The 25,297-nt window shown below is 56.4% G+C and overlaps 10 protein-coding genes across 10 annotated transcripts; 3 read left to right on the top strand and 7 right to left on the bottom strand.

Annotated features, from left to right (window-relative positions):
- Window positions 1-902: 902 nt before the first annotated feature.
- Window positions 903-2,463, bottom strand: MKK02DRAFT_42570 (RTA1 like protein-domain-containing protein; the record flags this gene model as incomplete). The annotated part of the gene is made up of 8 exons (XM_053092054.1): window positions 903-1,058; window positions 1,103-1,381; window positions 1,726-1,838; window positions 1,884-1,965; window positions 2,009-2,080; window positions 2,125-2,181; window positions 2,224-2,355; window positions 2,401-2,463. The coding sequence occupies 8 exons, from the start codon at window positions 2,461-2,463 to the stop codon at window positions 903-905; spliced, it is 954 nt and encodes a 317-aa protein (XP_052947959.1).
- Window positions 2,464-3,968: 1,505 nt separating this feature from the next.
- Window positions 3,969-5,709, bottom strand: MKK02DRAFT_42571 (uncharacterized protein; the record flags this gene model as incomplete). Its single annotated transcript, XM_053092055.1, has 6 exons — window positions 3,969-4,041; window positions 4,219-4,838; window positions 4,887-5,042; window positions 5,080-5,182; window positions 5,230-5,546; window positions 5,599-5,709. The coding sequence occupies 6 exons, from the start codon at window positions 5,707-5,709 to the stop codon at window positions 3,969-3,971; spliced, it is 1,380 nt and encodes a 459-aa protein (XP_052947960.1).
- Window positions 5,710-6,256: 547 nt separating this feature from the next.
- MKK02DRAFT_42572 (major facilitator superfamily transporter) lies at window positions 6,257-8,096 on the bottom strand (the record flags this gene model as incomplete). Its single annotated transcript, XM_053092056.1, has 6 exons — window positions 6,257-6,533; window positions 6,668-7,001; window positions 7,047-7,657; window positions 7,700-7,728; window positions 7,846-7,973; window positions 8,021-8,096. The coding sequence occupies 6 exons, from the start codon at window positions 8,094-8,096 to the stop codon at window positions 6,257-6,259; spliced, it is 1,455 nt and encodes a 484-aa protein (XP_052947961.1).
- A 1,322-nt stretch (window positions 8,097-9,418) lies between these two features.
- Window positions 9,419-12,500, bottom strand: MKK02DRAFT_31672 (uncharacterized protein; the record flags this gene model as incomplete). The annotated part of the gene is made up of 5 exons (XM_053088358.1): window positions 9,419-9,911; window positions 9,955-10,084; window positions 10,129-10,263; window positions 10,310-10,400; window positions 10,611-12,500. 5 exons carry the CDS (start codon window positions 12,498-12,500, stop codon window positions 9,419-9,421), a joined length of 2,739 nt encoding a protein of 912 aa, XP_052947962.1.
- A 248-nt stretch (window positions 12,501-12,748) lies between these two features.
- MKK02DRAFT_31673 (putative type II HSP40 co-chaperone) lies at window positions 12,749-14,165 on the top strand (the record flags this gene model as incomplete). The annotated part of the gene is made up of 8 exons (XM_053088359.1): window positions 12,749-12,775; window positions 12,824-12,868; window positions 12,929-13,012; window positions 13,062-13,094; window positions 13,142-13,284; window positions 13,327-13,728; window positions 13,771-13,954; window positions 14,001-14,165. The coding sequence occupies 8 exons, from the start codon at window positions 12,749-12,751 to the stop codon at window positions 14,163-14,165; spliced, it is 1,083 nt and encodes a 360-aa protein (XP_052947963.1).
- Window positions 14,166-14,329: 164 nt separating this feature from the next.
- On the bottom strand, window positions 14,330-15,655 carry MKK02DRAFT_36061 (WD40-repeat-containing domain protein; the record flags this gene model as incomplete). Its single annotated transcript, XM_053089336.1, has 7 exons — window positions 14,330-14,448; window positions 14,492-14,637; window positions 14,681-14,877; window positions 14,933-15,080; window positions 15,138-15,355; window positions 15,402-15,475; window positions 15,526-15,655. 7 exons carry the CDS (start codon window positions 15,653-15,655, stop codon window positions 14,330-14,332), a joined length of 1,032 nt encoding a protein of 343 aa, XP_052947964.1.
- A 457-nt stretch (window positions 15,656-16,112) lies between these two features.
- On the top strand, window positions 16,113-17,266 carry MKK02DRAFT_42576 (ras family-domain-containing protein; the record flags this gene model as incomplete). Its single annotated transcript, XM_053092057.1, has 8 exons — window positions 16,113-16,170; window positions 16,232-16,333; window positions 16,380-16,436; window positions 16,484-16,515; window positions 16,541-16,647; window positions 16,694-16,745; window positions 16,792-17,080; window positions 17,127-17,266. The coding sequence occupies 8 exons, from the start codon at window positions 16,113-16,115 to the stop codon at window positions 17,264-17,266; spliced, it is 837 nt and encodes a 278-aa protein (XP_052947965.1).
- Window positions 17,267-17,514: 248 nt separating this feature from the next.
- On the bottom strand, window positions 17,515-18,905 carry MKK02DRAFT_42577 (uncharacterized protein; the record flags this gene model as incomplete). The annotated part of the gene is made up of 5 exons (XM_053092058.1): window positions 17,515-17,817; window positions 17,862-18,166; window positions 18,209-18,451; window positions 18,496-18,762; window positions 18,866-18,905. 5 exons carry the CDS (start codon window positions 18,903-18,905, stop codon window positions 17,515-17,517), a joined length of 1,158 nt encoding a protein of 385 aa, XP_052947966.1.
- Window positions 18,906-19,168: 263 nt separating this feature from the next.
- On the bottom strand, window positions 19,169-22,809 carry MKK02DRAFT_23052 (putative carbamoyl-phosphate synthase arginine-specific large chain; the record flags this gene model as incomplete). The annotated part of the gene is made up of 7 exons (XM_053086665.1): window positions 19,169-19,315; window positions 19,348-19,402; window positions 19,435-19,585; window positions 19,617-21,858; window positions 21,890-22,149; window positions 22,181-22,504; window positions 22,536-22,809. The coding sequence occupies 7 exons, from the start codon at window positions 22,807-22,809 to the stop codon at window positions 19,169-19,171; spliced, it is 3,453 nt and encodes a 1,150-aa protein (XP_052947967.1).
- Window positions 22,810-23,134: 325 nt separating this feature from the next.
- On the top strand, window positions 23,135-25,245 carry MKK02DRAFT_36064 (ubiquitin-activating enzyme subunit; the record flags this gene model as incomplete). Its single annotated transcript, XM_053089337.1, has 13 exons — window positions 23,135-23,250; window positions 23,288-23,332; window positions 23,364-23,467; window positions 23,501-23,615; window positions 23,646-23,694; window positions 23,726-23,840; window positions 23,872-23,967; window positions 24,000-24,169; window positions 24,201-24,344; window positions 24,396-24,434; window positions 24,465-24,798; window positions 24,820-25,054; window positions 25,086-25,245. 13 exons carry the CDS (start codon window positions 23,135-23,137, stop codon window positions 25,243-25,245), a joined length of 1,722 nt encoding a protein of 573 aa, XP_052947968.1.
- Window positions 25,246-25,297: the final 52 nt, after the last annotated feature.

Consider the following 25,297-nt stretch of genomic DNA (forward strand, 5'->3'; position numbering starts at 1 on the left):
AATGTCGAGTCTGGCAATTGTAAAGTTGACGATGAGACGAGGTCCGAGCTGACCGCGCGTTTCAGATGGCGCCGTCCGACCGAGATCGCGCAGCGATGTGGCAGGGTCCAGGCTTACTGTCCAGTGGACCTGCACAGTCAATATCCATTCATGGAGGGTACACAAGGGGCAAAAGGGCCGGAGTGCAGCCCAACCCTCGCTGCGATGCACGCGAGCCTACGCGGGTGGGGTGTCTCACCTGTATGGTCAAATGGTCCCTTGGCGATCGAGCCCTGTCAAGAAGTGACTTGTTCGGCGCGTATCGAGGACGATCGATGCAGTCAGCCAGTGTCCTGTGCGTATGGTGGTGTAGATCTGGTCCAGTTGTAGATGGATAGTATGCACGAAGTAGAGTGCTGCTAGACCTCCCGCTCAAAAGTCCAGTGCTGCGTTCTCGTAACATGGGCACTAATAGACTTTTCTGTTCTACGCTCTAGTGCTAGCCTGCTTCGCTGCCCTCGCTGGCGAGATCGGCGCGTACGCACTCAGCGCTCAGCGCAGTGCCGTGCCTCTGCTGTGCATCGCCTTGATCGGCGGAGACTGTTCTGTGGCGCTCAAGGCAGCAAGCATGACCGCAAAGAGCGTCAGCTTCGGTGCGAATACCAACTTTGGCTCAGCCGTGCCTGATTTGCGTGAGCCAGATTCCTGAACTAACGGAACCACCCCGCAACTGGTAATACCTAGAATGGACCAAGGCACTCTGAGGTATTGCTGACTTGCACTTTACTGATATCGTACGCATGCTATCACCTTTGTAAGATTGCCTAGAACGCCCAAACTATACACAAGAAAGCGATTAAAGAGAGAAACAAGAGCCATATCTACCCCGACATTTCGACACATGAGCCTAGATTACCCATCCCTCAAGCCTTGTCGGCGATGTTGCCCGACGAGCTGGGCGCGACAGAGTCTCCGGGGTGGATCCGGGTGTGCGCACCCTCACCGTGCCGGTGACCGAGGGGGAAGAGGAAGCTGTGGAGGGGCTTGACGGCCCAGAGGACGAGGATGAGGAAGATGGGCTGGACATCAGCGACAGGTCGGGTCACCAGGATGGAAAGCTTACGAGGTACTCGAACACACCAAAGACCCACTCGTGGGTAGCAGCGTAGCCGTAGATACCCTGAGCACCCTGGGCGATCCGGACGATGAGGCGAATGAGGAAGAGCCCGACAGAGATGAGGATTTGGGTGAGGAGGGCTTGCGAGAGGGGGTAGTCGGTGGCCGGGTCGGCACTGGACAGGACGCGGTTCACCCGCTTCTTGATGACGAGGACGAAAGCGGCAAAGACGATGATGCTGATGGCCTGAAGGACGTTGCCGGAGAGGAAGATGAGGGTGGAGGTCTGGGGGTCAGCTGTGTGAAGGTGGACATGGGCAGAAGGAGAGAGAGGGCAGGAGATAGTACGAGGCAGAAGAGAGGAACGGAGCGGGAGTGTGGAAATACGCAGCAGAGAGGGAAAGCTGATAGGAAGAGCAGGGGTACAGGAGCTAAGGAAAAGGGTGGGGAGAGCAAGGGAACAGCCAAGAGGGAAGAGGTAGCATAGATGAAGATGATAGGGGAGAGGAAGGGGACGGGGGAGAGGCGAAAGCAGGATACAGGAAGGAGGAAGGAGAGAGCGGAATAGATCAGGTAGAGGTCGGATAGTATACGCAAACAGGGAGAGGAGAGAAGATGCAGGCAACTCACACCGACAGAGAACATGGGCTCAGTACCGGTAAACTCGGCAGCCTGGGCGGAAGATGCGAGGTACTGGCCACCAATCTGGAAGAGCACAAAGATGACGTCCAGGATGATGAAGACTGGCTGTCAGCTGAGTCCTACACCATTGGCGTTGGGAGACGTACGAGAGAGCATAGACCTGGGACGCATAGGTGAGAGCTGCATACCGACCGGGACAGGGAAGTACTTGGCGTTACGCTGGACGGACTGTACTGTCAGCTTGTGCACAGCACAAGCGTGTAGAACCTACCTTGTAGAGGCCGGCGGTAAGGAGGACGGTAGCGAGCTGGATGAGCGACATGCCTACCAAGAATCCCATTCCCTTCTCATCAGCTTTGAACCTTTTTTGGCGAAAAAGTCACTCACGTCAAACTCCCAAGTGTTCGAGTAAAGCCTTGCACCAAAGCCAAGAGCCTCGATAGCCTGGATGTCAGCTTGGACCACGGGGGACAGGGATCAACTTACAGCGGCAAAAGCAAAGAGCAGGTGGACCGACCGGACACCGCGCTTGGTGAACAGGTAGAAGGCGTGAGGACCAGCGACAAGGAGCATGGTGATGACACCGACGATACCCATAGCGAGAGACGGAACATAGCCCTGATGATCAGCGAGTGTTAGAGCATGACGAGCCGAAAGACTCACAAAGAGCCAGATGGCAGCCTCGCCCGTAGGCGGGTTGGTGCGGATAGGTCCAGAGTAGCCCATGATGATATATTAGAGTCGTTAGGCGATGTCTACAAGTCAGCTGTGCCCATGGACCAGATGGAAGGGTACCTACAGTAGCTAGTCGTAAATATCTTGAGATCGTTAGATGTCGTAGATGGATGTTGAGCTCGTTAAGGTGGATGAGGGATTGGATTGTACAAGGCTCGCAGAGCGTGGGGACATCTTTTCGAGGGGTTGAAGCCTCCTTATATCTCTCTGGAAAGCGAGAGAGCGCCTCCCCCACTCCAACCTTAGCCCCATCCCGCCCAGACAATCAACCTTCATCAAGGGACACCCTGTCAACGCTTGGATCGTATCATGCTGAGATTGTGTACCGAGTGGGGCCTTAGCGTGTGTGTCACACGAGAGGCGTTCTGTCGAGAGCGGAGGAGTCCATTGCCGCTCCGTACCCCTTTAACGTGTTGGTTTTGCGAAGCCGTTTCACGCTAAAGGTCCTTTGAGACTTGCCGCACATCGATTCGTCGGAGGTAGATTGACGAGTATAGTGGTGAGACTTGTTCGGGTGAGACCAGTCTAGTGTAGTGAAGAGTGGGGGCGAGATGAATTGGCTTGTCGAGGGCGGAGTGAGAAGCGTCCAAATAGAAGCACGAAGAAGGTTGATTGATTGACTCATGGGTTGATTGATTGTGCGCTTACGCCCTGAACGTGATGGTGACCACACAAATTGATCGGCTCCTTCGCCGGATGGGCGCCATGATGACACGGGCGAATGGTCGTCAAGGCACGCTCCCGGAGATGGAGATCGATCTGATCCGGTCGATAAGCTTCAGCTTCCTGGTACCCCTCCTTTGGCTAAGATCCCGTGGCGTCGTCAAGTGACATCTGGCACGCGCTGACACATGTTGATGGTTGTCATGTAGCGACGTCCAAAGCGATGGATCGGGAGCTTGAGGGCTATTGTCTCGTAGAATCACAGTTGAGCGCACGATCAAACGGGTGAAACTGTAGGCGGGCTTGTGGATCTTGGACCTGCCAAAGGAAGGAATGCTGCTAAACCTTCCTCTTCCGGCGGAAAGATTCTCAGAGCCGAGCCTCGCTTGGGTCCGCTCGCGGCTGAGCAGCCTAAGCTGGACTGTCGAGCGACATGGTTGAGTCGCTGGCGCTGGATGTTGCAGCTCAGGTCCGGGCGAGCAAGACGAATGCCTCCTTTGTCAAACAGCCAACATGCATACGAGAGCCACACCAGCATTCCCAACAGCGTCTGGATCCACGCTGCGGTCTGGCCCTCCCCAACCTATTCGCTTACGGAGGAGGAAGGTACCAGGGTAGTTTCGACGCTCCAATCCTGCCTGGCTGGGTGCAAGTGCACTGATCGTGGTGCGCTATCCTGTCAGGGTGTGCCCAGGACAACAATGGAGCCGAGACTGACAGATGGATCGCGCAAGTCACCTTGATGCTTCGAACCAATGTTTGTGCAAGTCAGGTGCTCATGGTCCGCTACTTCGACGTCAGCCCTCCACAGCAAATGACAGTAGAGTCCAGGCTTACAGAGCTGTATCGCGCGAGTCCCACTGATGCTTCAACCTATCCTCGTATACTCTCGGTGATCGTGATGCGCTATGTCGTCAGCTTGTCTCAGAGAGGAGAAAGCTCAAGCTTACAGAGCTATATTGTGCGAATCCCGCCATAGAGCGTGCGCTCAGTATAAGTGCGGGATCGACGCCCAGTCAGAGCAGAAGACGACCGAGGAAGAGTGAGAGGGCGAGACACCCCGCGGCGGAAAGATATAACCACCGTCCATCGATAGCATCTCTCGAACCTGATCTGGTAGAGATGGAGGACGCGACGATATCCGCCTTTGGCATTGTCGCCGAGAGAGGAGGGTCGTGCTGCTCAGTGCCGACTGAGGCATGGAATGTTGGCGTACGTCGTGACGCATCCCTTGGCTCGGGCCTGGACAGCAGCTCAGCGCGATTCCGAAGGCCCGATGTGGTAGATTTATCAATCATGACCTCGAGGTGATCGCGATGAGCATCGTACTCGCCGTTGAGTGCGCCAGAGCCCCTCCGGATGAAGGTGTCGACGAGCTGCTGACCGACAAGCTCGACCATACCGAGCTGTATTCTGGCGTTCCGCTCAAGCGCCTTGCGTCCGGCATGTGGACCTCGAGGCCGGCCCTTGACGAACGGTAAGTGTGGGAGGAGGCATTCAAGAGCTTGTTGAAGAAGTGCGGTTATGGTCGCGTCTCTCTCGTGTGAGGTGTGGAGCATATGTGAGATGTCGGCGAGTGCGAGGGGATGTGCGAGACGAGCGGAGCTGCCGGATAGCTCGTTCAGGCGTGGGAGGAGCCGATGGACGACTCCTGCTATGGACTGAGCATTCCCTGGACGGGGCGGAGGCGGAGGAGGTTGAGACTGACGGTCAGGTCTATCTCTAGCGATCCATTCGATCCTCTAGCTCACTGGATACGCCAAATATTCCTCCCATGCCTTCATGGTCCACGTCAAGCACTCATCCCACGCCGAACTCCAGTCCCCCTTTCGTATCCCAGACGGATCATCAAACTCCCCTATTACTGCCAGCTTCGCCCTGCGATCTCTGTCCATCGAGGTCGTGATCTGCACTGTCAGGATGAGCGTGCGCATCAAGACCTACACATCGTTCCCCAGGTATAAGGTCGACCTGACCGAATGGCACTTCAAGAAGGGTATCGAGAGAGTACGTCGAGGCGGGTATTGTTGCGGTCGAAGGGATCCAGCTGAGTAGTCAGCGTACAGCTCGCTACCGAGGATGAGAATAACATACTTATGACATACACATCCATCCTCTTCCCAGCTGATCATATTTTCGATCCCATCTCCGAGCAGTCCCGCGCCGACAACTCCCTCCTTCCGAAAGAGATGCATGACGCCTAGCTCTTCCAGTCGCTCTCGGGCAAGGCGCAAAGGCACCCAGATGTCGGCAAAGGGCGCATTGCCGCCAAGATCGAGTGAGACGCTGCCGAGCGGGAAGAGCTTGATGAAGTGGAGCGGCGGAGCAGGGAAGAGGGCGAGGAGAAGCGTAAGAAGGCTTATATGGGTTTCATGAGAAGGTGAGAGGGTGAGGTATACAGGTAGTCCGTTCTACATTGTCAGCTCCATATAAAGCATTCTGTACCTCCATCGCATGACTTACTACCTCCGAATATAATAGCGGAACCAGTGCCTTGTTGGGCAGAAGAGAGGGGAGGAGTGTGAAACGAAGCGGCAGCGGCAGAGGCGGCGAGATCGACTTGCGCTTTGGCATATCTGCTGCAGCCAGTGTCAGACATGCTCATTGCTGTATAAGCGCGATGTGCATTGTCTGGATGATGCAAGCATGAACGCTTGAGTCGCGAAGAGCTGCAGGCGTACCACGCGTTGAGGAATGCTGAGTCAAAATTTGCATTTATCCTACTGTTGGAAATCCGAGCTAATCAACTAAGGTCTATGAGCTACACTATAACTATCTATTCCCAAGTTACAGATCTAGCTCTCGCCCTCACGAACCCCAGTGATAGCCCCCGTAATAACGCCGCCCACTCCCAATCCTTCACCTCCTCCTCCCATGCATCCATCTGCTTCTTTGTGTCCTTCTCCAGGGAGCTGACGTAATACGTTTCAGATTCCCCGCTCACCGCGGCGCCTTCGACAACTGACCACTTCCCCTGTTCGTTTTCTGCTCGTGAGAGGGTCATGGGCCGCGAATGACTACGGGATATCGCTGATGTGACGTAGAATACGTATCATTCATACCAATATAAGTCTACTAATAGTCTAGCACCGCTCAAATCCCTTCTGACTCCCTGACCGCCTTACACCTTCTCGACACGGTGAACGTCGTCCTTGATCGATCCCTCGTAGTTCTCAGTCCGTCCCTGGTAACCAAGACCGACAGCCGCAGGGGGAATAGTGGCACCGCCAGCAGCCTCAACCTCGCGCTCAACCTCACCGCCGCTCGCACGGATTCGGCGTCCGTCCTTGTTCCAGACCCAGAAGGCCCATCCGGCGACATATGCGAAGGCTGGGACGACAAGGAAGTACGAAGAGCGAGTTGAGAAGTGGTCTGCAATCGCGCCCTGGATCGGAGGACTGTGGAATCAGCTCAAAGATCACACAGTTAGACGTAAAATCGGCTGGAGGGAGGGGATGGAGGGTGGGGGAAGCTCAGGGACTCCCAGCCCGGGTTCGGGGACCACCACGAGATGTTTATTAAGAGGACTTACAACACCGCGCCACCCGAAACGCCCATCACAACCAAGCCTGATGCGCGTCGAGTGTGACGACCAAGACCGGTGGTGGAAAGGACGAAAATGACCGGGTACATGATCGACATGAAAAAGAAGACGGCGATCAGGCAACCGACACCGGCCATGCCTGGAAGTGCGCCGATGAGTATACTGATACCGGTGCAGGCGAGGGCGTATGCGAGGAGGAGAAGAGGAGCAGAGACGACCGACAAGAGGGCGGTACCGACGAAGCGGGCGACGGTGAAGGTGATGAGGGCGTAAGAAAGGAGCTGCGAACCCTTCTCCTCGAGGATCCCCGCGGATTCACTTGCTGTGATGTCAGCGAATACTCCATGCGTGTGCAAAGCGTACTCACTGTAGTTGAGGAAGAAGGTTCCAATGGTCACCTGGGCACCGACATAGAGGAACTGAGCAACGAAGCCAGTGATGGCGCGGTACTGCTTGCGGAAGGGCTGAAGGGCAAGGGCGTCCTGGCCGGAGGACTCGGCGAGCGCCTCGGCCTCCGCCTCAAGAGCCTCCTCGGAGACCTCGGGGAGCTTGGTGAAGAAGAAGGCGACAGCGACGGAGACACCAAGGAGGGCGACGGCGAGGTAGACCCATTGGACGTTGGTGAGGTCGTCCTTGTTCTCGGCCGAGAAGAAGTACTTGGAGGCGATGAGGGGACCGGTGAAGGAAGCGACACCGTTGAAGGACTGGGAGAATTGCAGACGGAAGTTGGCGACGTTGTGGGGAGGCATGACCGAGACGTAAGAGTTGGCCGAGACCTCGAGGGTGGCGAGACCGCAGGCGACCACAGCAGTGCAGACGACGAAACCGCCAAAGATGCCTTGGGGGTTGGTGGAGCCGACCGAGAACTTGGCGACGGGCCAGAAGAGGACGGCGCCGATAGAGTAGAGCGCAAGACCCATGATGATGGTGAATTTGTAGCCGCGGCGACGAAGGACCTCACCGGCGACGGGGGAAAAGCTGTCTGTCAGCGACGATCGACCAAAAGGATGCTGCACTCACGCGAAATACCCTATGCCGAAGTACGCAACCTAATCAATTTTTCAGCGCCAGCTCTTATGGCTCAGATGATGGGCGATACACGCGGAGAGTGGAGAGTGCGATGGAAGGGTGGATTGAGGTGAGACATGTGAGGAATGGAAACTCACCTGGAGACCAGTTGACTGGAGCTTGGAGATACCGAGAACGTTCTGGAAGTGCTTGTTCAACACATCGAGGAGACCGTAGGCGAAACCCCATAGGAAGAAGAGGGAGGTGACGAGGATGAACGCCCACACTGAGATGTCAGCTTTTCGCCCCCGATCGCGCCCGGCAGCAACTCACTGTATCCCTTCCCTACGAAGCCCTGTTTGAAGGGGTTGCCGCCGCTGCCGCCAGCTACTACTGCGCCGCCTGCCATGGTGAAAGAGGTTGAGGGGGAAGAGAGTGAAGTAGGGGTAGGTGAGTGTGGGGAGGTGGATAGGTGTGAGGGGGAGTGACAAGTACGAGCTTTCGGGAGTCGGTATATGAGATCGAGAGGGCGGAAGAGGATGGCAATGCGGTCACACCAGGACGCTAGCTCTCCTTATATCCCTTCCGCGGTCACGGGTCGTGTGGGGGACTACCTCCACATTTTTCAATCGGCTGCCCCGCTAAAAGTAGTGTCTTAGCGCTGGCTCCGTCGGGGCCTTCTCTGGGCACCCCGGTCAGGCACACCGATAGCCGTTCTCGTCGTTATTCCCAGATCGGGTACAGATCTCCTCCCCAAGATGTCGCCATTGCCGCATACCCCAAGGGCGGCAACTATTATTAGGCATTTTGGCCAGGGTAAGCGTCAGTATTTGGGACAGCTTCCGAACTATGACGAGTCGTACGCTTTAGCGAGCGGGTATGGAAGTTACGGTTGGCAATCATCTGCTCGCTAGCCGCACTTTCCAAGGCTTCCGGTCTCCGCGGAACCTTGGAATGCGGGAAAGAGAGGTCAAGCGTTAGGGAAAGATGGTGAAAAGATGGTCGGTGTCACCTGCAAAATTCCCTTTTGAGGCAAGATCAGGAAGTATCGCCGGTATCCGGGGTCGTGGCGATCAGGTACGCGCGTGCCTGACTGCTGGCTATTACTGCACGCCACGCCACTGCCGCAGACCACTGCCGCTTTTAGACTTGTCTGCCTCTGTCTGCCTAGGTCTGCCTCGACGGATGCATCGGCGTTGCCGCGCACTGCTCCGTTCAGCTCCGCCTTTTCGCGCGCCCACGGACAGTATCGCCCATCCCCTACCCTAGTCGTTACTGCCTAGTGTCAAATCGCATTCGAGATCCCTGGGTCTGGACCCAGCATCGAGCAGTGTGAGCACGGGTGTTCGGCGATCAACGGGTCCGGCAGCGCGCGGGACCCACATTGTAGCAAGCGGCCACGCCCTGGTCACGCGGTATCGGCGGGCGCCAAGAGACTCGGACAGGGGAAGAAAGTCCCATGTACAGAGTAAATGATGTCAGTCGCCTTTACGATCTTGGCTCAGATCTTGTGGTGCACCACTAACGAATCAAGCCCTCTCCACCATGGCCAAGCTCGAGGCCTCAAGTTGCTGTCCCTAACAGGACCTTTGGACTAGAGACGAGGACCGATCGTCATAGACCAGATAGAGCAGCTCGGAGAGACTACTGACGCTCGTGTCTCAACTCATGTCCCGTACATCTTCCTAAAGCTCGAGACCAAAGAAGCTGACCATAACCTGCCTCATATACTTATCGCATCAAGACCTCTTTTGCCGCCTGGACCTGCTCCCTTCGAGGTCGATCATGACTGTGTCCTCCTGACTGCCTGGGCTGAGCAGGCGGTCCGCTGTCGGCCATGCCGAGCATCATCTCCGCCTCTTCGTCCGACTCGAGCGTCCCCGGTGACTCTGGTTCCGAAGCAGAGTAAGCAGAATCACTCGAATCTTGCGCTGCTGTGATTGGTTGGGGCTTGAGCGCTGAGCGCTCCAGGGGCGGAGGATCCTTCGGAGTGGTGGATCGCTGACGACCTGGTTCTGGCCTACTAGTTGCTTGAGGTACCGGAGGTCGCGGTGTAGATGCGGGGGCTGGTTTACCGCTTGGGAGCCTAGAACTCGTGCTCTGGTGCTTGAGCTGCTTGCTGAGTACCACCGCGAGCTGGTCCAGAAGACCTCCGGCTGGCAGTTGATGAGGTCTTGACGGGTGCTCGAGTTCTTGGCGTATTGCCAGGACGGACCTGAGTATACTGAGCCGTCAGCAGAGCCTCACTCGAAGCGAGGATTGCTCACACTTTCAGGCTCAAGTCATCGTCCTTCCATCTGACCGCTAGATCCTTGACGATACTGATGACTCCGGGTGTGAGATAGGCAGCGATTGGCCAGCCTTGTAGCGTATCATGTAGCTTGTCATTCGAGAGTACTGTGCAGATTAGCTCCATCGAGTCAGGCCTACACGGTACTCACAAAGCTGGACGATACCGTGACTCGGGGTTGACGCCTCTCCTTTCCCTACGCCCCGTTTTCCCTCCGGGACCTCGCCGTGGTATAAATGGGAGTGTGCGATGAAGCCGGCAACATTGTTGAGCTCTTTCGCGAAGACTGATATGTCAGCTTCGTACATTCGGACCATTGTACCGTAACTTACCCTCTCCTCCCCTCTTATCGCCCAACACCGCCTCAAACGCGCTGGGAAGGTCTTTGCCTGCGGCGAGGGTCTTCGCGAGTCCAATGACTAGCTTCATGATCAGCTGGGTATGGTCTCGACCGGTGTCATCTTGCTTCGCCTTGATGCGGTGGAAAGACGAGTATAGAAGGTCTGACCATTAGTACCCAGCAAGTACGCGCGGAGGACCAAATTTACCTATGCAGACAGCCAACGAGATCAGTGCTTTGCTCCATTCACCTGACCCCCCTCCGGACGTCGGTTCTCCCGATGAATGGCCTACCTGCGGGGGGCGAGACGTCAACATGCCTGCGAATGGCTCATCTCGAGGTTCAGCTTGCACTGGCTTTGAGGATGTGAGTGCCCGCGTCGATCTTGTTTCGCTGGCGATCGTTGATCTGCTTGACTCTTTCGCTCGTTCACCTGGCGTGGCCTTATCCTGACCAGAAGCTCGTCTCACGATAGCTCCCTCTGAAGCTGAAGGCGCCCTTCTCTCCTTCACCATCGGATCCCCTGCACGTTCTTGCCCAGTTTCCGCCTCCCTCCGCTTGGGTCGCTCGGGAGGTGCCCCCGTACGCGTGGGGATTGCCTGAGCGGCCGTTCTCGCCGATTTGGACGGATCGTTCGGACCTTGCTGCTCCCGCGGGGAGGGTGGTGTCCTGACTGCACTGCCGTTGCTGAGAGCGGTCGATCGCACGATCTGGGTAGTCTCGTCAGCTTTCGGAAGCGGTTGATCGGCGTTTCTGTTGAGCCCCTTTGCTCCATCATCTCTTCCATCTTGAGTCTCAGGCTGGCCGGAAATTGGCTGAGCGGCCCAGCCAGGATCAGGTGGATCAAAGTGCTGCCAGGGATTAGCGAGTGGCGAAGCTGGTGACCACGGCGGTCGATTGTATGGATCTACTTGCCAAGGCGGCTGCGACTGCGGATGGTAAGGTCGCTGTAAGTTGGGGTCTCCTGTGTCTTGATTCAGAGGAAAGGCTGACCATAGAGGACGAGGACCCGAGGGAGGATAGGCGCTGCCAGGCGCATACTGTTGGTACGAGCTTGGCGATGTAGGCGAATACGGCGTGTAGCTGTTGTAGGTAGGCTGGTTCGAGAATGGCAAAGGAGCAGTCTGAGGAGGATTCGAGTACGGGCCCTGGGACGGATACCGCGAATAGGGCGGATAGTTTTGATAGCCGATGTGAGGGGACAGCGGCTGATTGCTGGGATGCCATGGCTGCAGGACGGAGGGATGGGGATACATGGGAGGAGGCATTGCCATGTGATAAGGCGCCTGTGGCGGCCCGTACCCCGGATAGTGCTGTGGTGACGGCTGGTGAGGCTGCCATCCCTGCTGAGGGGGTACCTGCTGAGGGGGTACCTGCTGATCGCTGCCGCTGGGCTGTCCAGTAGGATGGGCGGGTTGCTGAGTAGGAATGGGATGGTGTGTCGGGTTGAAGTAAGTATCGTTCAGTCCCGGCGTTACAGCAGCATGATCTCCCGGGATGACGTTGAAGGTAGGTAAGGATGCACCGTTATGGGCCGGTACGGACAGGGTGGAGGGGTTCGTCTTGAGCGGCAGAGTGAGTGGTGGCCGTGCGGGAGGTGGCTTCAGCTTTGCAGCCGCGTCCTTCTTGGGCTCTACGGTCGGAGCTACTGAACTGAGATCAGAAGGCGTATCAGCGGTGGGAGTTGGTAAGGGGTCAATTTTGGTAGGAGGCTCCTGCTTCGCCTGTTGCGCCATCAACTGCCTCAACAGACTCAGCATCTCGACCGCGGCAGGCTCCTTCTCTTCATCCTCAACCCCTCCCTGACCATTTCCAGCCAACGCTGACTCATCCACCTGCGCCGCCGCTTCCTCCACCACCGACTCCCCCTTGTTCGTAGTAGGCTTATCGTCCCCCTTGGCCAATATCCGCACCCTGCGCTTGAGCCTCTGCAGCGGTCCATGAGGTTCCTTCTCCATGGTCGAGTCGCTGGATGGACCACCAGGAGCTGAGGCAATATCCGCGCCGGAGGCACCTGCTTCTGATGCTTTGGGCGGTAAGGGTGGAGTCGTCGACAACTTTGGCGGGACAAAAAGGCTTTTAAAGGAGAACTTGGCGCGTGTAGGGGATGGTGAGGCCGAGGTGATCGGTGATACTTCATCTTCATCGCTGCTCTCTGAGTCTACACCTGCTGGTGCTAGCATCCTGCTGTGAGGGGTGTATGTATAGCATGCAGATGAGTTTGCGGACGATCAAGTGCCCCTTGCAGAGGAAGAAGGGATCACCCCCACTCTTCGCTCGACTTTAAGTCATCCCCCCACTCCCTCCTTCCGACGGAATCGATGACATCAGCAGCTGAGATTTCCAGCGTTTGCTAGAACCCAAGCTATTCTATACCTTGCTCTACCTTTATATCTGCTGAGCACGATATCCCCACACCACTACAAACACAATGCCCAACAACACAGAGTACTACAAGGTGCGTCGCAAGCAAGGATGAGCTGTCCGACCCATACTCACTTCGCAGGTCCTCGGTATAGACAAGGACGCCTCGGAGGCCGAAATCAAGAAGGTGGGTCTTGTTTCGTGCTTTCAAACGGTCGAACCCATAGCTCTGGGGCTGACTCTGCAGGCCTACCGCAAAGAGTCGCTCAGACATCATCCCGACAAGAACCCCGCTGAGAAGCGGGCGGCAGCGGAGATCAAGTTCAAGAAGGTGAGATTGCAATTGCTTACTTTACCTGTTACCTAGACTGACTGAGTAGATCGGTGAAGCATATGAGGTCCTGTCTGACCCGGTGAGCTGCGAATGTCCCAAACCAGTATAGCAAGCTGACAGCTTCAGAACAAGAGGGAGGTGTACGACCAATTGGGTGAAGAGGGACTGAAGGGTGGAGGCGGGGGTGGAGGAGGCGGAGGTGGTTTCGGCGGGTTCCCTGGAGGAGGTGGAGGACACTACCACGCCTCTGATCCCAATGACCTCTTCAAGTAAGTCTTCACTCCATACTCGGACTTGAGCTGACGTGTTAGCGCGTTCTTCGGTGGTGGTGGAGGCGGAATGGAGGACATGTTTGGTGGTGGTGGAGGCCGGAGCAGATCATCGCGGATGGGAGGAGGTATGCCCGGGATGGGAGGCATGGGGGGAATGGGAGGGATGGGCGGTATGGGTGGCATGCCTGGCGGATTCGGCGGCGGTGGAGGAGGAGGTGGCGGACAGGACCCACCTCCGCCGGGCGAGATCACCAAGCCGCTCGCTCTCACTCTTGAGGAGCTGTACAAGGGAGGAACGAAGCGACTCAAGATCACTCGGCATACCGCGACCGGCAGGCAAGAGGAGAAGATTTTGGAAGTGGCGTACAAGGCGGGATGGAAGAAGGGAACCAAGATCAAGTTTGCCGGTGCGGGGAATGAGGACGAGTATGGGCAGAGCCAGTGAGTCTACCGCCTGGTTCAAGGTCAAAGCTGACACTCCAGGACTGTTACATTTGTTGTTGAGGACAAGCCTCACTCTCGGTTCGAGCGGGTTGACGATGACCTGCATACCAAGCTCAACATCACACTCTCGCAAGCGCTCCTGGGTCCCGACGGAGGAGGAGAGATCACCAAGGAGGTGGAACAGCTGGATGGGCGGAGAATACAGGTCACAGCACCGAGCGGGGTGAGTCTATCAGATCGAAGGACATTGTTTCAAGCTGACGCTGTAGATTGTTCAACCCGGAGCAGAGACACGTATACCAGGCGAGGGCATGCCAATCTCGAAAGCATCGTCAGTCAAGCGCAAGGGAGATCTCGTCGTCAAATGGAACGTCATTTTCCCGACAAGCATCACACCAGTTCAGAAGAAGGAGTTGCGGAAGGTTCTCAATTAAGGGGATGCGGCGGAAGGAGGGAAGATGGGTTCGTGTAGGCTACTTAGGCGAATCTCATATGAAGTTGTTTCAGCCAACATGACCGCCCAGTAATGCGTATCTACGGCAAATCCCGTCTAGATCTAGCTTTGTATACTTCTACACATAGCGATCGCAGATCCTCTTCACGCCAAATTGATATCATTCAGGGCGCAGCACACCGCCGCGCGATGATGGCCATCATATTGCCGTACCGTCTCTCCAGTCGCCAGATCCCATAACCGTGCTGCGTGGTCTGATGATGCTGAGAGTCAGTCGATGTTGAGGTGAGGATAGGGAGTACTGACCGGTCACCAAGTATGCTGAATCTGCACTGAATGCAGCATCCCACACCCAGCGTTGGTGTCCTCCTAGTGTCTTTTGGAGTGTGAACTCGTAATTCGCCGTTGACCAGACTTTTATCGTTTGATCCGCCGAGCATGTAGCGAGTTGTCTGAGATAATCAGCGCCGTCTCGCTGCATTCTAGTGTACTGACTTTGTATCTGGGCTCATTAGGCATCGAGTGATATACTTTGGATGTGCTTGGAAACTGGTGACCGGGTGAAGTCCTGAGGATTCTCCATCCGAGCTGATCTTCCAGACGTAACACATTCCGAGGTCGTTTCCGGCGACAAGAGTAGAGCCGTCAGAGGAGATAGAGACGCTCCGAATCGCTACATCTTCGTCTGGGACCTGACAATTAGCTTCTTACTCCCAGCTCGCTGGGATCTTTCCATTCAAAACTTACCAGCTCATGCGTACAAGTATTCTCCGCCAGATCCCATATTTTGACACTCCCCGCCTGGTCGCAGCTGATCAGCTCGCCCTGATTTGGGTGAATAACGACATCATTGACCGGCGCATCGTGCTCGTACTTGAGCTGGACCCCTCCACTTCTCTTCCGTCAGCTCCTGCTCGACAAGCCGTACCCTCGTCTCAACCCCGAGACCTACTTTGTATCCCATACTCTGACGGTCGAGTCCTCGCTTCCTGTGACTATCCATTTCCCCTGCGCCGAGTATGCCAGCGCCGTGACGTTCCCTGTGTGTCCTTCGAGGGCTGATATTGGTGTATTTGACATGCTCGGTATGTCCCATATCCGGACGGACTGATTTGTGGCTGCAGCGAGGAACTTCTTGTCGGGTGAGATAGCTAAGCGGTTGACTTGTTTCTAGAGAATCGTCAGCTAAGCTCAACCATCCTCGAGAGGAACCTACCCATTGTGGCTGCAAGGTTATTTGCCTGTAGCAAATCCCGCTCCATGCCTCCCAGAACCGGATAGAGTGGTCATCTGCCTCGTCAGTGCTGTTCTCTTCCGAAGTGCCAGCGGCCGAAACCCACATCCAGCTGTGCATAATATAACGCTGAGCTCTGTGGCTTGCGGTTGCTGCGCTTGCTCGTTGCTATACGCTTGTGGTTGCTGATGTTGTTGTTGAGGAGAATGTGATGGTTGGGCCTGTTGGGCGGGCATCATGCGCGAGCCTCTGCGGTGGAAGGTGCGACTTGAGGCGATGGAAGAAGTCGATCGGATAGCCAGATATGAACGGCTTTCGGTACTGGTTCGCACAGTCAGATGTATGTGATAGGCGCTGAGAAGCAATATACAGTAGAGAGCTCTGAGCCAGAGCTGGTTCGACATGGATCAGTAGGTTGGAATGGGGACTCCACACCGTGTACGTACAGGCTAGGTACCCGGAACTAAACTAGCAGGCTGACGTAACGTCTCCTTTGTAGCTGCGGTGCGCGCGGACGTCATTTCACTCGCTTCATATCGCTATCTATCTCTCATCCTCTATACATCTACTCACTTGATTACAGTCACAGACAGTTCTAAGGGATACGCTCCTACACTACTCACGATCATACTCCGACTTCACTAGACGCTTTTCATTTAGCCAAACCCAAACGCGGATCAATTCGCCGCCGACATGGCATCCTCGGACGACTCCTCCCTCAAAGCAGTTCAAGTCAAGCTCGTCCTTCTAGGTATGCTCGTTCCGTCTAGCAGTAGCAGTATTGCCGAAAGATTGTAGCTGATGAGTATCAGGCGAAGCTGCAGTCGGTAAATCCTCGCTGGTATTGCGATTTGTTCAGAATGACTTCAACGAGAATACGTCGCCAACCATCGGCGCGGCATTCTTGACACAGAGTATGTTTATCATTGACAAGCACAAGATAAGAAGCTGACGGTGCAGAATGTAGGCTCGAGAACAGGGTGGTGAAGTTCGAGATTTGGGATACCGCAGGACAAGGTAAATTGGAGATATGGATTGTCTGGAGGACTAGCTGATATGTGCAGAACGAGTACGCTTAGACCGGTACCCAGATCCTGTAAGATACCAGACTGATTGTTCAGTTCCACTCCCTTGCGCCGATGTACTACCGAAACGCCCAAGCAGCAGTTGTGGTGTACGATATCACCAAGGCGTCGTCGCTTGAGAAAGCCAAGGCATGGGTGAAGGAGTGAGTACCGCGCCCTTTCGGCATGGAGTCGTAGCTGACGTTGCAGGCTGCAGAGACAAGCTTCGCCCAACATTGTCATCGCTTTGGTCGGAAACAAGGTGAGTAAAAGCCTCTACATCGTGGGTTTCATGCTGACATTTGCAGCTCGACTTGGTCAACGACGATGCTGCAAGCTCAGCCGTACCCGCACCCCCAGTCGACGCGGCAGATGACGAGGACGAGGTCAAGTCTACCGATGGCGAGGACGACGAGGACACTGCCGACGAGGCGGGATCCTCAAAGCCTCGTCCAGCTGCCGCAGCGTCCACGTCCGACTCGCTACGACAGGTGTACACTGCCGAGGCGGAGGCGTACGCCAAAGAGTCGAACCTGCTCTTCTATGAGGCTAGTGCCAAGACTGGCCAGAATGTTGGCGACTTGTTTACTGAGATTGGTGGGTTTGCTCCTCATTCGACATTCCATCTTCGCTCACACTTCAGCCAAAACAATCCCCATCGACACTATCGCACCCAAGCCGGTCCCTGCTGGCCGACGAAGCGGCGCGGCCAATGCAGCGCAGACAGATGGGAATGTCAATCTCGGCGAGGGATCTCAGGCCAAGAAGGGCGGATGTTGCTGAGTGGCTCCGAGGTGTAGGATAGACCACTCCAATGGTCCCCGCGTTCTAGCTTTTGATTTTCTTTTTCCCATCAGAGCGGTTTGTTTAGTATATGTAAGACAAACAGGATGTACTTCATTAGATCAGTGCAGAAGCGATTGGCGTCATCAGCGAGCGAAAAGTTATCCTGATGATCCATCATGGGAGCAGAGCTCGCCATCCGTATGTGGTTGTTTTAGCCTACCAAGCTATATATACCCGAAGGTCGCCTATGCGCCAAGCGCAGGGAAAGCGGTCTGGTCGTTCGAGTCGAGGTTGGCACCGCCTCGAGCAGCACCACCCCGGCCCGCACCGGCACCGCCACGCGCCCCCCGGCTGGCAGCCCCTCGGGGTCCACCCCTGCCCCGTCCGCCACGCTCGCCGCCGAATCCACCTCGACCGCCACGCTCCCCTCGGTCGCCTCGGTTCGGGCGGTCACCGCCACCTGGGGGAGTAGCGAATTGACCGTCAAAGGCAATGTAGACCTTCTCCTTCTTGGGGGCGGTCTTGGACGACTTGGCCTCCTTCTTCTCCTAGATTATCAGCCAGATCCTGACAGCGCCCAGAGAAAACCTACCTTGGGAGCGTAAAAGTCGTCCATAGCAGCCCTCCTGAACTCCCGACCCTCGACGGTCTCGGCAGACACCTGTCTCGATTCCTTCTTGCCGAAGCTAACGGCCTGGGCGGCACGCTCAGCGAGGTACTCATCGAGCGACTTTTGGACCTCCTCGGGCTCGACCGGCTCTGCAGCCTCGGTGGTCTCGGCGGCAGCAGCGGCCGGTGCGTCGTCGGCAGCTCCCCATCCGCCATCCGCCTCCTCGCCCACGGGGGTCTGAGGAGCGTTCTCCTCCTTGACAGCGTCCTGCTGGCCCTCAACCTCGGCTGTCGGGTCAGCCAAGCACACGACCAAAAGGACATACTCACCGGTCAGCTCGGCCTCGCCCTCGTTCGCGCCCCAACCGTGCTCAATCTTCTTCTGGCTGTCCGGGAGACCACCGCTCCGCCTCTCGAATTGCCTCCTCTCGCCGCCCTGAGCCGGGACACGGCTTCCACCGCCACGACCGCCGCGCGAAGTGTGACCGCCCGAGGTGAGGTTCCTGGCGGGCCTGTCGCCGGGAGGACCCTTGGTGTGGGCGTCACGGACGTGGTTGCCCTTGCGGGAGGGAGCTGCCCGTAAGCAATAGTCCTTGAGCCCAACATGCAGAACTCACCGACACGCTCGCCGTCGAATCCACCAGGAGTCTCCATGCCCTCAGCAACGCCTTCCGAGCTGGTGGGTCCAGTGTTGCGGTCGCCTTCGTTCCGGTAGGTGTTCCTGGGCGCACCGCGGGGTCCGCCGCGTCCACCTCGTCCACCACGGTCACCACCAGCAGCAGCGGGCTTGGCGGCACCGGGGACAGCACGAGCGGGTGCGGCCGGAGCGTCGGCCTTCTTGGCTGCGACCTTGGGGGCGGGAGCGGGAGACGCGTCGCCGTCCTCTGTGGGATTAGCCCAACTCTCCTGTCCCTTCGTTCCGCCAACATTCCGCCAGTTCCAGCTCCTTTCCTCCTCCCTTCTTCGAAATTTCGCACAGTAACGCACCACCGAGGAGGTCGAACGGGTTCTTTGACACCACAGACATTGTGGGCGTCGTTTGTATAGGCTATAGAAGTGCCTAGGTGTAGTTGTAATGCTATTAGCTTGAAATAAAGGTCAAAGGTTGGAATGACCCGCATGCGGTGAATTTCGCCGGAGAATGGCGGTCGGGAATTGAGTGTGGCACCTTTGTCCGTGCGTCATTTGAGGCTGAATGTTTCAAAATCGGAAAGGTGCTAGATGCAATGCCTATGAAATCTACTATATACAAACCCTCTAAACATGAAAGCCCTGATGCAGAATGAAGATTTACTGAGAAGCCGAAGCAGGCACGAACTCCTTCCAGGACTTGACCTCGGGCGGGTTGGTGCCCTCGACATAGGGGAGGGGGGAGTTGTGGAACTTTTTGGCCAGCGTTTCGGTGAACAGGACGGCGAGTTTGGCATTGTTGATGAGCTGTCGTCAGCGAGGTCTACACATGTACTCACGGGGATACCAAAGTCCACTGCTGCACGTCGGGAAGCATAGTCAGGGTCGAGGGTGCTGTCATCAGCTCAGTCGCATTCCAAACTCACTCGGCGGCTCGCGATCGGGCAATGTTGATGACCGAGGTGATTTCATTCTCCTCGAGGACTTCTCGCAGCTTGCGCTTATCCTTGACTGGGACAAAGATCTTCTTGATGGAGAGGTAGGGTTTCGAGTTGATGTGCTGTTCGACGTCCGCAGCTGAGGTCAGCGCGTTCAAATTGTTACTCACCATGTGTGTAGAGCTTGAATCCGAGATTGATCAGGTTCTCGGCCACCATGACCATTTCTGGTCGAGCGACATCACCTCCCAGCAAGAACCCGCTGTTGGGTCGAGGCAGCTTGAAGCCGTTCACCGAGAGCAATGCCGCCCAGTACGCCTCGTGAATGTCCTTACCGAAGGAAGCGACTTCGCCGGTCGACGCCATCTCGACACCGAGGAATGGGTCCGCACCGGGAAGACGAGTCCAGGAGAATTGTGGGACCTTGATGGCTACATAGTCCCGGCGCTCCTTCATCAGGTCGACCGGTTCAGGAACGTTGATGTTCATGATGGCGGCCGAGGCAACGTCGATGAAGTTGGTACCGAGGACTTTGGAAACGAAAGGGAAGGACCGGGATGCGCGGAGGTTGCACTCGATGACCTTGAGTGTGGCCTCGGCACCGTCGACAGGAGGGGATCGGATGATTTGCATGTTGAAGGGACCAGAGATGTCGAACGCCTTGGCGACCTTTTCGGCGATTTCCTTGAGCCGGTCAAGGTCGCCTGAGCTGAGGGAGAAGGGGGGAAGGACGAGGGTGGCATCGCCCGAGTGGACACCGGCGTTCTCGACGTGCTCCGAGACGGCGTGGACGAGGAGCCGGCCCTGGTGACCGACCGCATCGATATCGATCTCCTGGGCATTGTCGATGAATTGCGAAATGACGACGGGGTGGAGGGGGGAAACGTTGGCCGCTGCAGAGAGCTTGGCGTCCATCTCCGAGTCGTCCCAGACGACGCTCATGGCTGCACCAGAGAGGACGTACGAGGGACGGATGAGGACGGGATAATTGACCTTGTTGGCAAAGTCCTTGGCCGCCTGGAGACTGGTCGCCTCTGTCCAGGCGGGCTGGTCTACGCCGATCGAGTCGAGGATGGACGAGAACTTGTGGCGGTCCTCGGCGTTGTCAATCTGGTCGGGGTCTGTTCCCAAGACATTGACGCCGACCTGCTTGAGGCGCAGAGCAATGTTTTGCGGGAGCTGACCCCCGACACTGACCACCACTCCTTCCGCCGCCTCCAGCTCGTAGATGTCCATCACCCGCTCGAACCCGAGCTCCTCAAAGTAGAGCCTGTCCGCCTCGTCAAAGTCTGTCGAGACGGTTTCCGGGTTGTAATTGATCATGATGGTCTTCTTGCCCAGCGCCCGGATGGCGCGGGAGCAAGTGACAGCGCACCAATCAAATTCGACCGAGGAGCCGATACGGTAGACGCCGGAGCCGAGGACCATGGTTCCGTGCTCGTCGAATTCGATGTCATGGGTGGAGGCATTGTAGGTGGTGTAGAGGTAGTTGGTGTAGGCAGGGAATTCCGCGGCAAGGGTATCGATACGCTTGACGAAGGGGGTGACGTGGAGGGATTTGCGGTGGGACCGGACCTTGTCCTCGGTGGTACCGATGAGCTGGGAGAGGTGGAGGTCCGAGAATCCCGTCTTTTTGGCGGTGAGCATCATCTCCCGGTCTATTTGGTCGAGCGGCTTGTTTTGCACAAGCTTGTACACCTCGACAATGTTTTCAAGCTTGTACAAGAACCACTTGTCGATCTTGGTGAGACTGTGGAGCTTGTCGACCGAGTAGTCCAGGTTGAGCATGGCATGGGCAATGGCAAAGAGCCGACGGTCGTTGTTCTCCGTGAGCGCCGCCGTCATGTCTTCCGGCTTCCAGTAGGCGTCGAACCCGGCAAAGATGGGGTCGACCTGGCGAATGGCTTTTTGGAGGGACTCTTCAAAAGTCCTCCCAATAGCCATCACCTCGCCTACGGATTTCATGGCCGAACCGACGGTCCGCTCGACGTGCTGGAATTTGGCCAGATCCCACTTGGGGATCTTGGTGACAATGTAGTCGAGGGAAGGCTCAAAGCAGGCGGTAGTAGATTTGGTGACGGCGTTGGGGAGTTCTGGGAGGGTGTGACCGAGAGCGATTTTGGCAGCAGTGTAGGCGAGAGGGTAACCGGTGGCCTTGGAGGCGAGAGCGGACGACCGGGAGAGACGAGCATTCATCTCGATGACTCGGTAGTCCCGGCTGTCGGGGTCGAGTGCGTACTGGACGTTGCACTCGCCCACGACTCCGACGTGACGGACAATCTTGATAGCGGCGGACCGGAGCATGTGGTACTCGTCGTCGGTCAGGGTTTGGGAGGGAGCGACGACGATAGAGTCACCGGTGTGGGTGCCGAGGGGGTCAAAGTTTTCCATGTTGCAGCAGATGATGGTGTTCTGGGGTCAGCAATGTTGGGTTGTTACTCACGTCGGCAGCATCTCGCACGACCTCGTATTCCACCTCCTTCCACCCCTTCAGACTCTTCTCAATGAGCACCTGGGGACTGAGCGAGAGGGACTTGGCGGCCAAGTTGCGCAGCTCCTCCTCGTCGTGCGCGAATCCGGAACCGAGACCACCGAGGGAGAAGGCGGAACGGAGAATGATAGGGTAGCCGATCTCCTTGGCCGCGCTGAGGGCTGCTTCAATGGTGGAGACGGCGGTGGATTGGGCTGCGGGAATGTCGATTTCTAATGTTAGCCGAGTCGAGTGCGAACATACCGTTCAAAGCGTTGACAAAGAGCTCTCGGTCTTCCGAAACTTCAAGGGTTCGGATGGGGGTTCCGAGGACCTTGACGCCGAGTCTCTCCAAGACACCCATCTTGTCGAGTTGAATACCGACGTTGAGGGCGGACTGACCACCGAAGGTGAGGAGGATCCCATCTGGGCGCTCCTTCTCGAGGACGTACGCAACATAATCGGCGGTGACGGGGAGGAAGTAGATTTCGTTTGCGAGGTGGTGGGAGGTTTGGATGGTAGCGATATTGGGGTTAATGAGGATGGTGGAGATGTTGCTCTCTCGGAGAGCTTTGATGGCTTGAGAACCTGACGTTAGCCGAGTCAAAGGCGGGCTCACCTGAATAGTCGAACTCTCCGGCCTGTCCGATACTCAGCCCGCCTGACCCAACTACGAGCACCTTTTTGACGTCGGGCTTTTCCAAGCGGGGAAGGACTTTGGCCGAAATCCGCCTGGCGAGCTCGGAAGGGGAGTTGAGGGTAGGTCCATCATCCACCTGCGAGTAGTTGCCGACCGCTGGGGCAGCTACCGCGTAGGTGCGAGGGAGGGTCCGCTGTACTACGCGACGGACTGAGCGAGCTGATAATCTCGCTGGGTTGATTGTACGGAACATGATGACCCCAGTCTACCTAGCTAGGTAGATGTAGCGTAGCTGTTGCTAGGAGAGGAACGCACTTTGGCTTGATACCTTTGCGAAATCTGTTATCTTTGAGTCGGTCTCAAAAAATCCCAACCCAGTCACGCCTAGAGTCGCCACGTCATCTATTGATACGGATAAGAGTGGTAGTCCGTGCGTTAGAAATGACGGCATAAGGAATGTGTATCTCGCGTTCTGGCTCAACGGCCGCTGGAGAGTGTTACTCGTACAAATCAACCTTCTTTCGTCCGCTTTGTATTAGCTCCGCTTCTCATTCAGCGCCTCCCAGACACCGCTGCTGATGACCCACCGCACGCCTCCAGCGTCACCTAGCAACCACCGACCCGTCAAAATGGCGAGAATGAGCGATGGCATGGACCTAACCGACGCGACGACCGGGATGGAGGCTATCCCCTCGTAGGTTTGCAGCATAAGATGGCCACTGATGATGTAGATACCGACCCGACGCCAAAGCTAGGCGATATGATCGTCAACTCAGGTGAGCTACGACACATCTCAGCTGACGGCAGGCTCTGGGCATCAGCTGGTCAACGTTCACTGGAGGCCGCCAGGGTGCTGCTCATAGGATGTGATGCCACCGGCTGTCAGGCGCTCAAGAATCTCGTCCTTCCAGGTAGGCACTATATAGTAGACAAGCTGATAGCAGGCATCGCCCACTTTACCATTCTCAGTCCCCGTAGTGTCGAGGCACAGGATGTCGCCACCAACTTCTTCCTCCACCCCGACACCATCGGCCGAAATATCGCCGAAGAAGCTGTCAAGTGAGTCTGTGATCAGCGGTAGCTGAACAGACTTTTGAAAGAGCTCAACCCGGCTGTCGAAGGCTCAGCGGTAGTCAAGGTGAGTAGTGGCCATTCCAAGCTGATAGCAGGATCCCGCGCAGTTGCTACAGTCTGATCCGGACTTCTTCTCGGCGTACACCTTGATCATCGCTTCCAATGTTGAGCCTCAGCTCGAGATGGACTTGGCAGAGATCCTCTGGAAGGGTGAGAAATTAATTAGCAACGCTGATGTCAGCGTCGGAAAAGGTCGGTGGACCGGATGTCCCTCTTATCTGCATTCGCAACTCTGGATTCATTGGAAGGATCGAAGTCCAGCTCAGGGAGCATTGCGGTAGGTCATCAAATCATCCGAGCTGACTTTAGTGAGCGATACGCACCCCGAGCAGACGCACACGCTCAGAGTGGACCAACCCTTCCCAGAGCTGGAGAAGGCCGCTCGCAGTCTGGACTTTGACAGCATGGATTCGATGGAGCATTCGCACATCCCCTGGGTGGTCATTCTGGCACGGGCAGTCAGCATATGGCGAGAGCAGGTATGTACAATGCTAACATAGCTGATGTCAGCACGGTGGTCAATTGCCCAACTCGGACGACGACGCGGAACGCGCGGCTTTCAAGGATATGATCAAGTCGTGGCGACACAAGGCGGATGAAGAGAACTTTGACGAGGCACTGCGGTCGTCGTATCAGGGTTTCACCAAGTCTGAGGTGAGTTTAAACTTGACATAGCTGATGTAGCTCGACCCCAACCTCGCTCAGCTATTCGAGGATGAAGCGGTTGTTACTGTCTCTGAGAACGTAAGTCTGCCTTAGACTATGCTGATGTAGTCTAAAAACCTTCACATCCTCCTCCATGCGCTCAAGCAGTACACATCTCAAGCTCCTCACCTTCCACCTATCTCGCCTACCCTTCCGGACATGCACTCATCCACCACATCCTACGTCGCCCTGCAAAATCTGTACCGCGCCCAGTTCAACTCGGACTTTGCTCGATTCAAGCAGATCGTCGCCGAGACGCTTGGCCGGATCGGTCTTCCCGCAGACGCCATCCCGGCAGACGAGATTGAGAGCTTTGCGCGAAACTCGGGCGGCGTTCAGGTCATCAAGGGGCGGGCGTTGAAGGAGAGCAAGGAGATGAGAGGTTTGGTCGCGGAGGTCTACAGTAAGTTTGTCGATGGCATAGCTAATGTAGATGAGCAATTTGTGGATGAGGAGAAGCCAATCCATCTCGGACTTCACCTCGCCCTGCTAGCCGCGGAGCGCTTCCACCTGGTCACAGGTCGATGGCCAGGATCGCCTGAAGCGGACGATCTCGCCGAGGAGAATCGCCAAGTCGAAGAGATGGCTTTGTCGCTTCTTCAGTCGGTCGTTCCTGGTGCAGAAGGCGGACCGGAGACCAGCGAGGCTATAGCTGAAGTGTGAGTCTCGACGAGGATGCGCTAATGATAGCGTTCGTGGCGGCTTCTCTACGCTTCCCACCACGGCCGCCTTCCTTGGAGGGATCGTAGCCCAAGAGGCCATCAAGCTTGTCACCAATCAGTACATGCCGCTCGACAATACGGTCATCATCGATCTCGTCAAGAGCTCGATGGAAAAGTACAAGTTCTAGGGGGATGGTCGTATGCAGCATATGATGACGTAGGACAAGGGATCTTTGCGGT

The sequence above is a fragment of the Dioszegia hungarica genome (genome assembly GCF_025882075.1).
Source record: "Dioszegia hungarica strain PDD-24b-2 chromosome Unknown MKK02contig_6, whole genome shotgun sequence".
In the NCBI taxonomy this organism is placed as follows: domain Eukaryota; kingdom Fungi; phylum Basidiomycota; class Tremellomycetes; order Tremellales; family Bulleribasidiaceae; genus Dioszegia; species Dioszegia hungarica.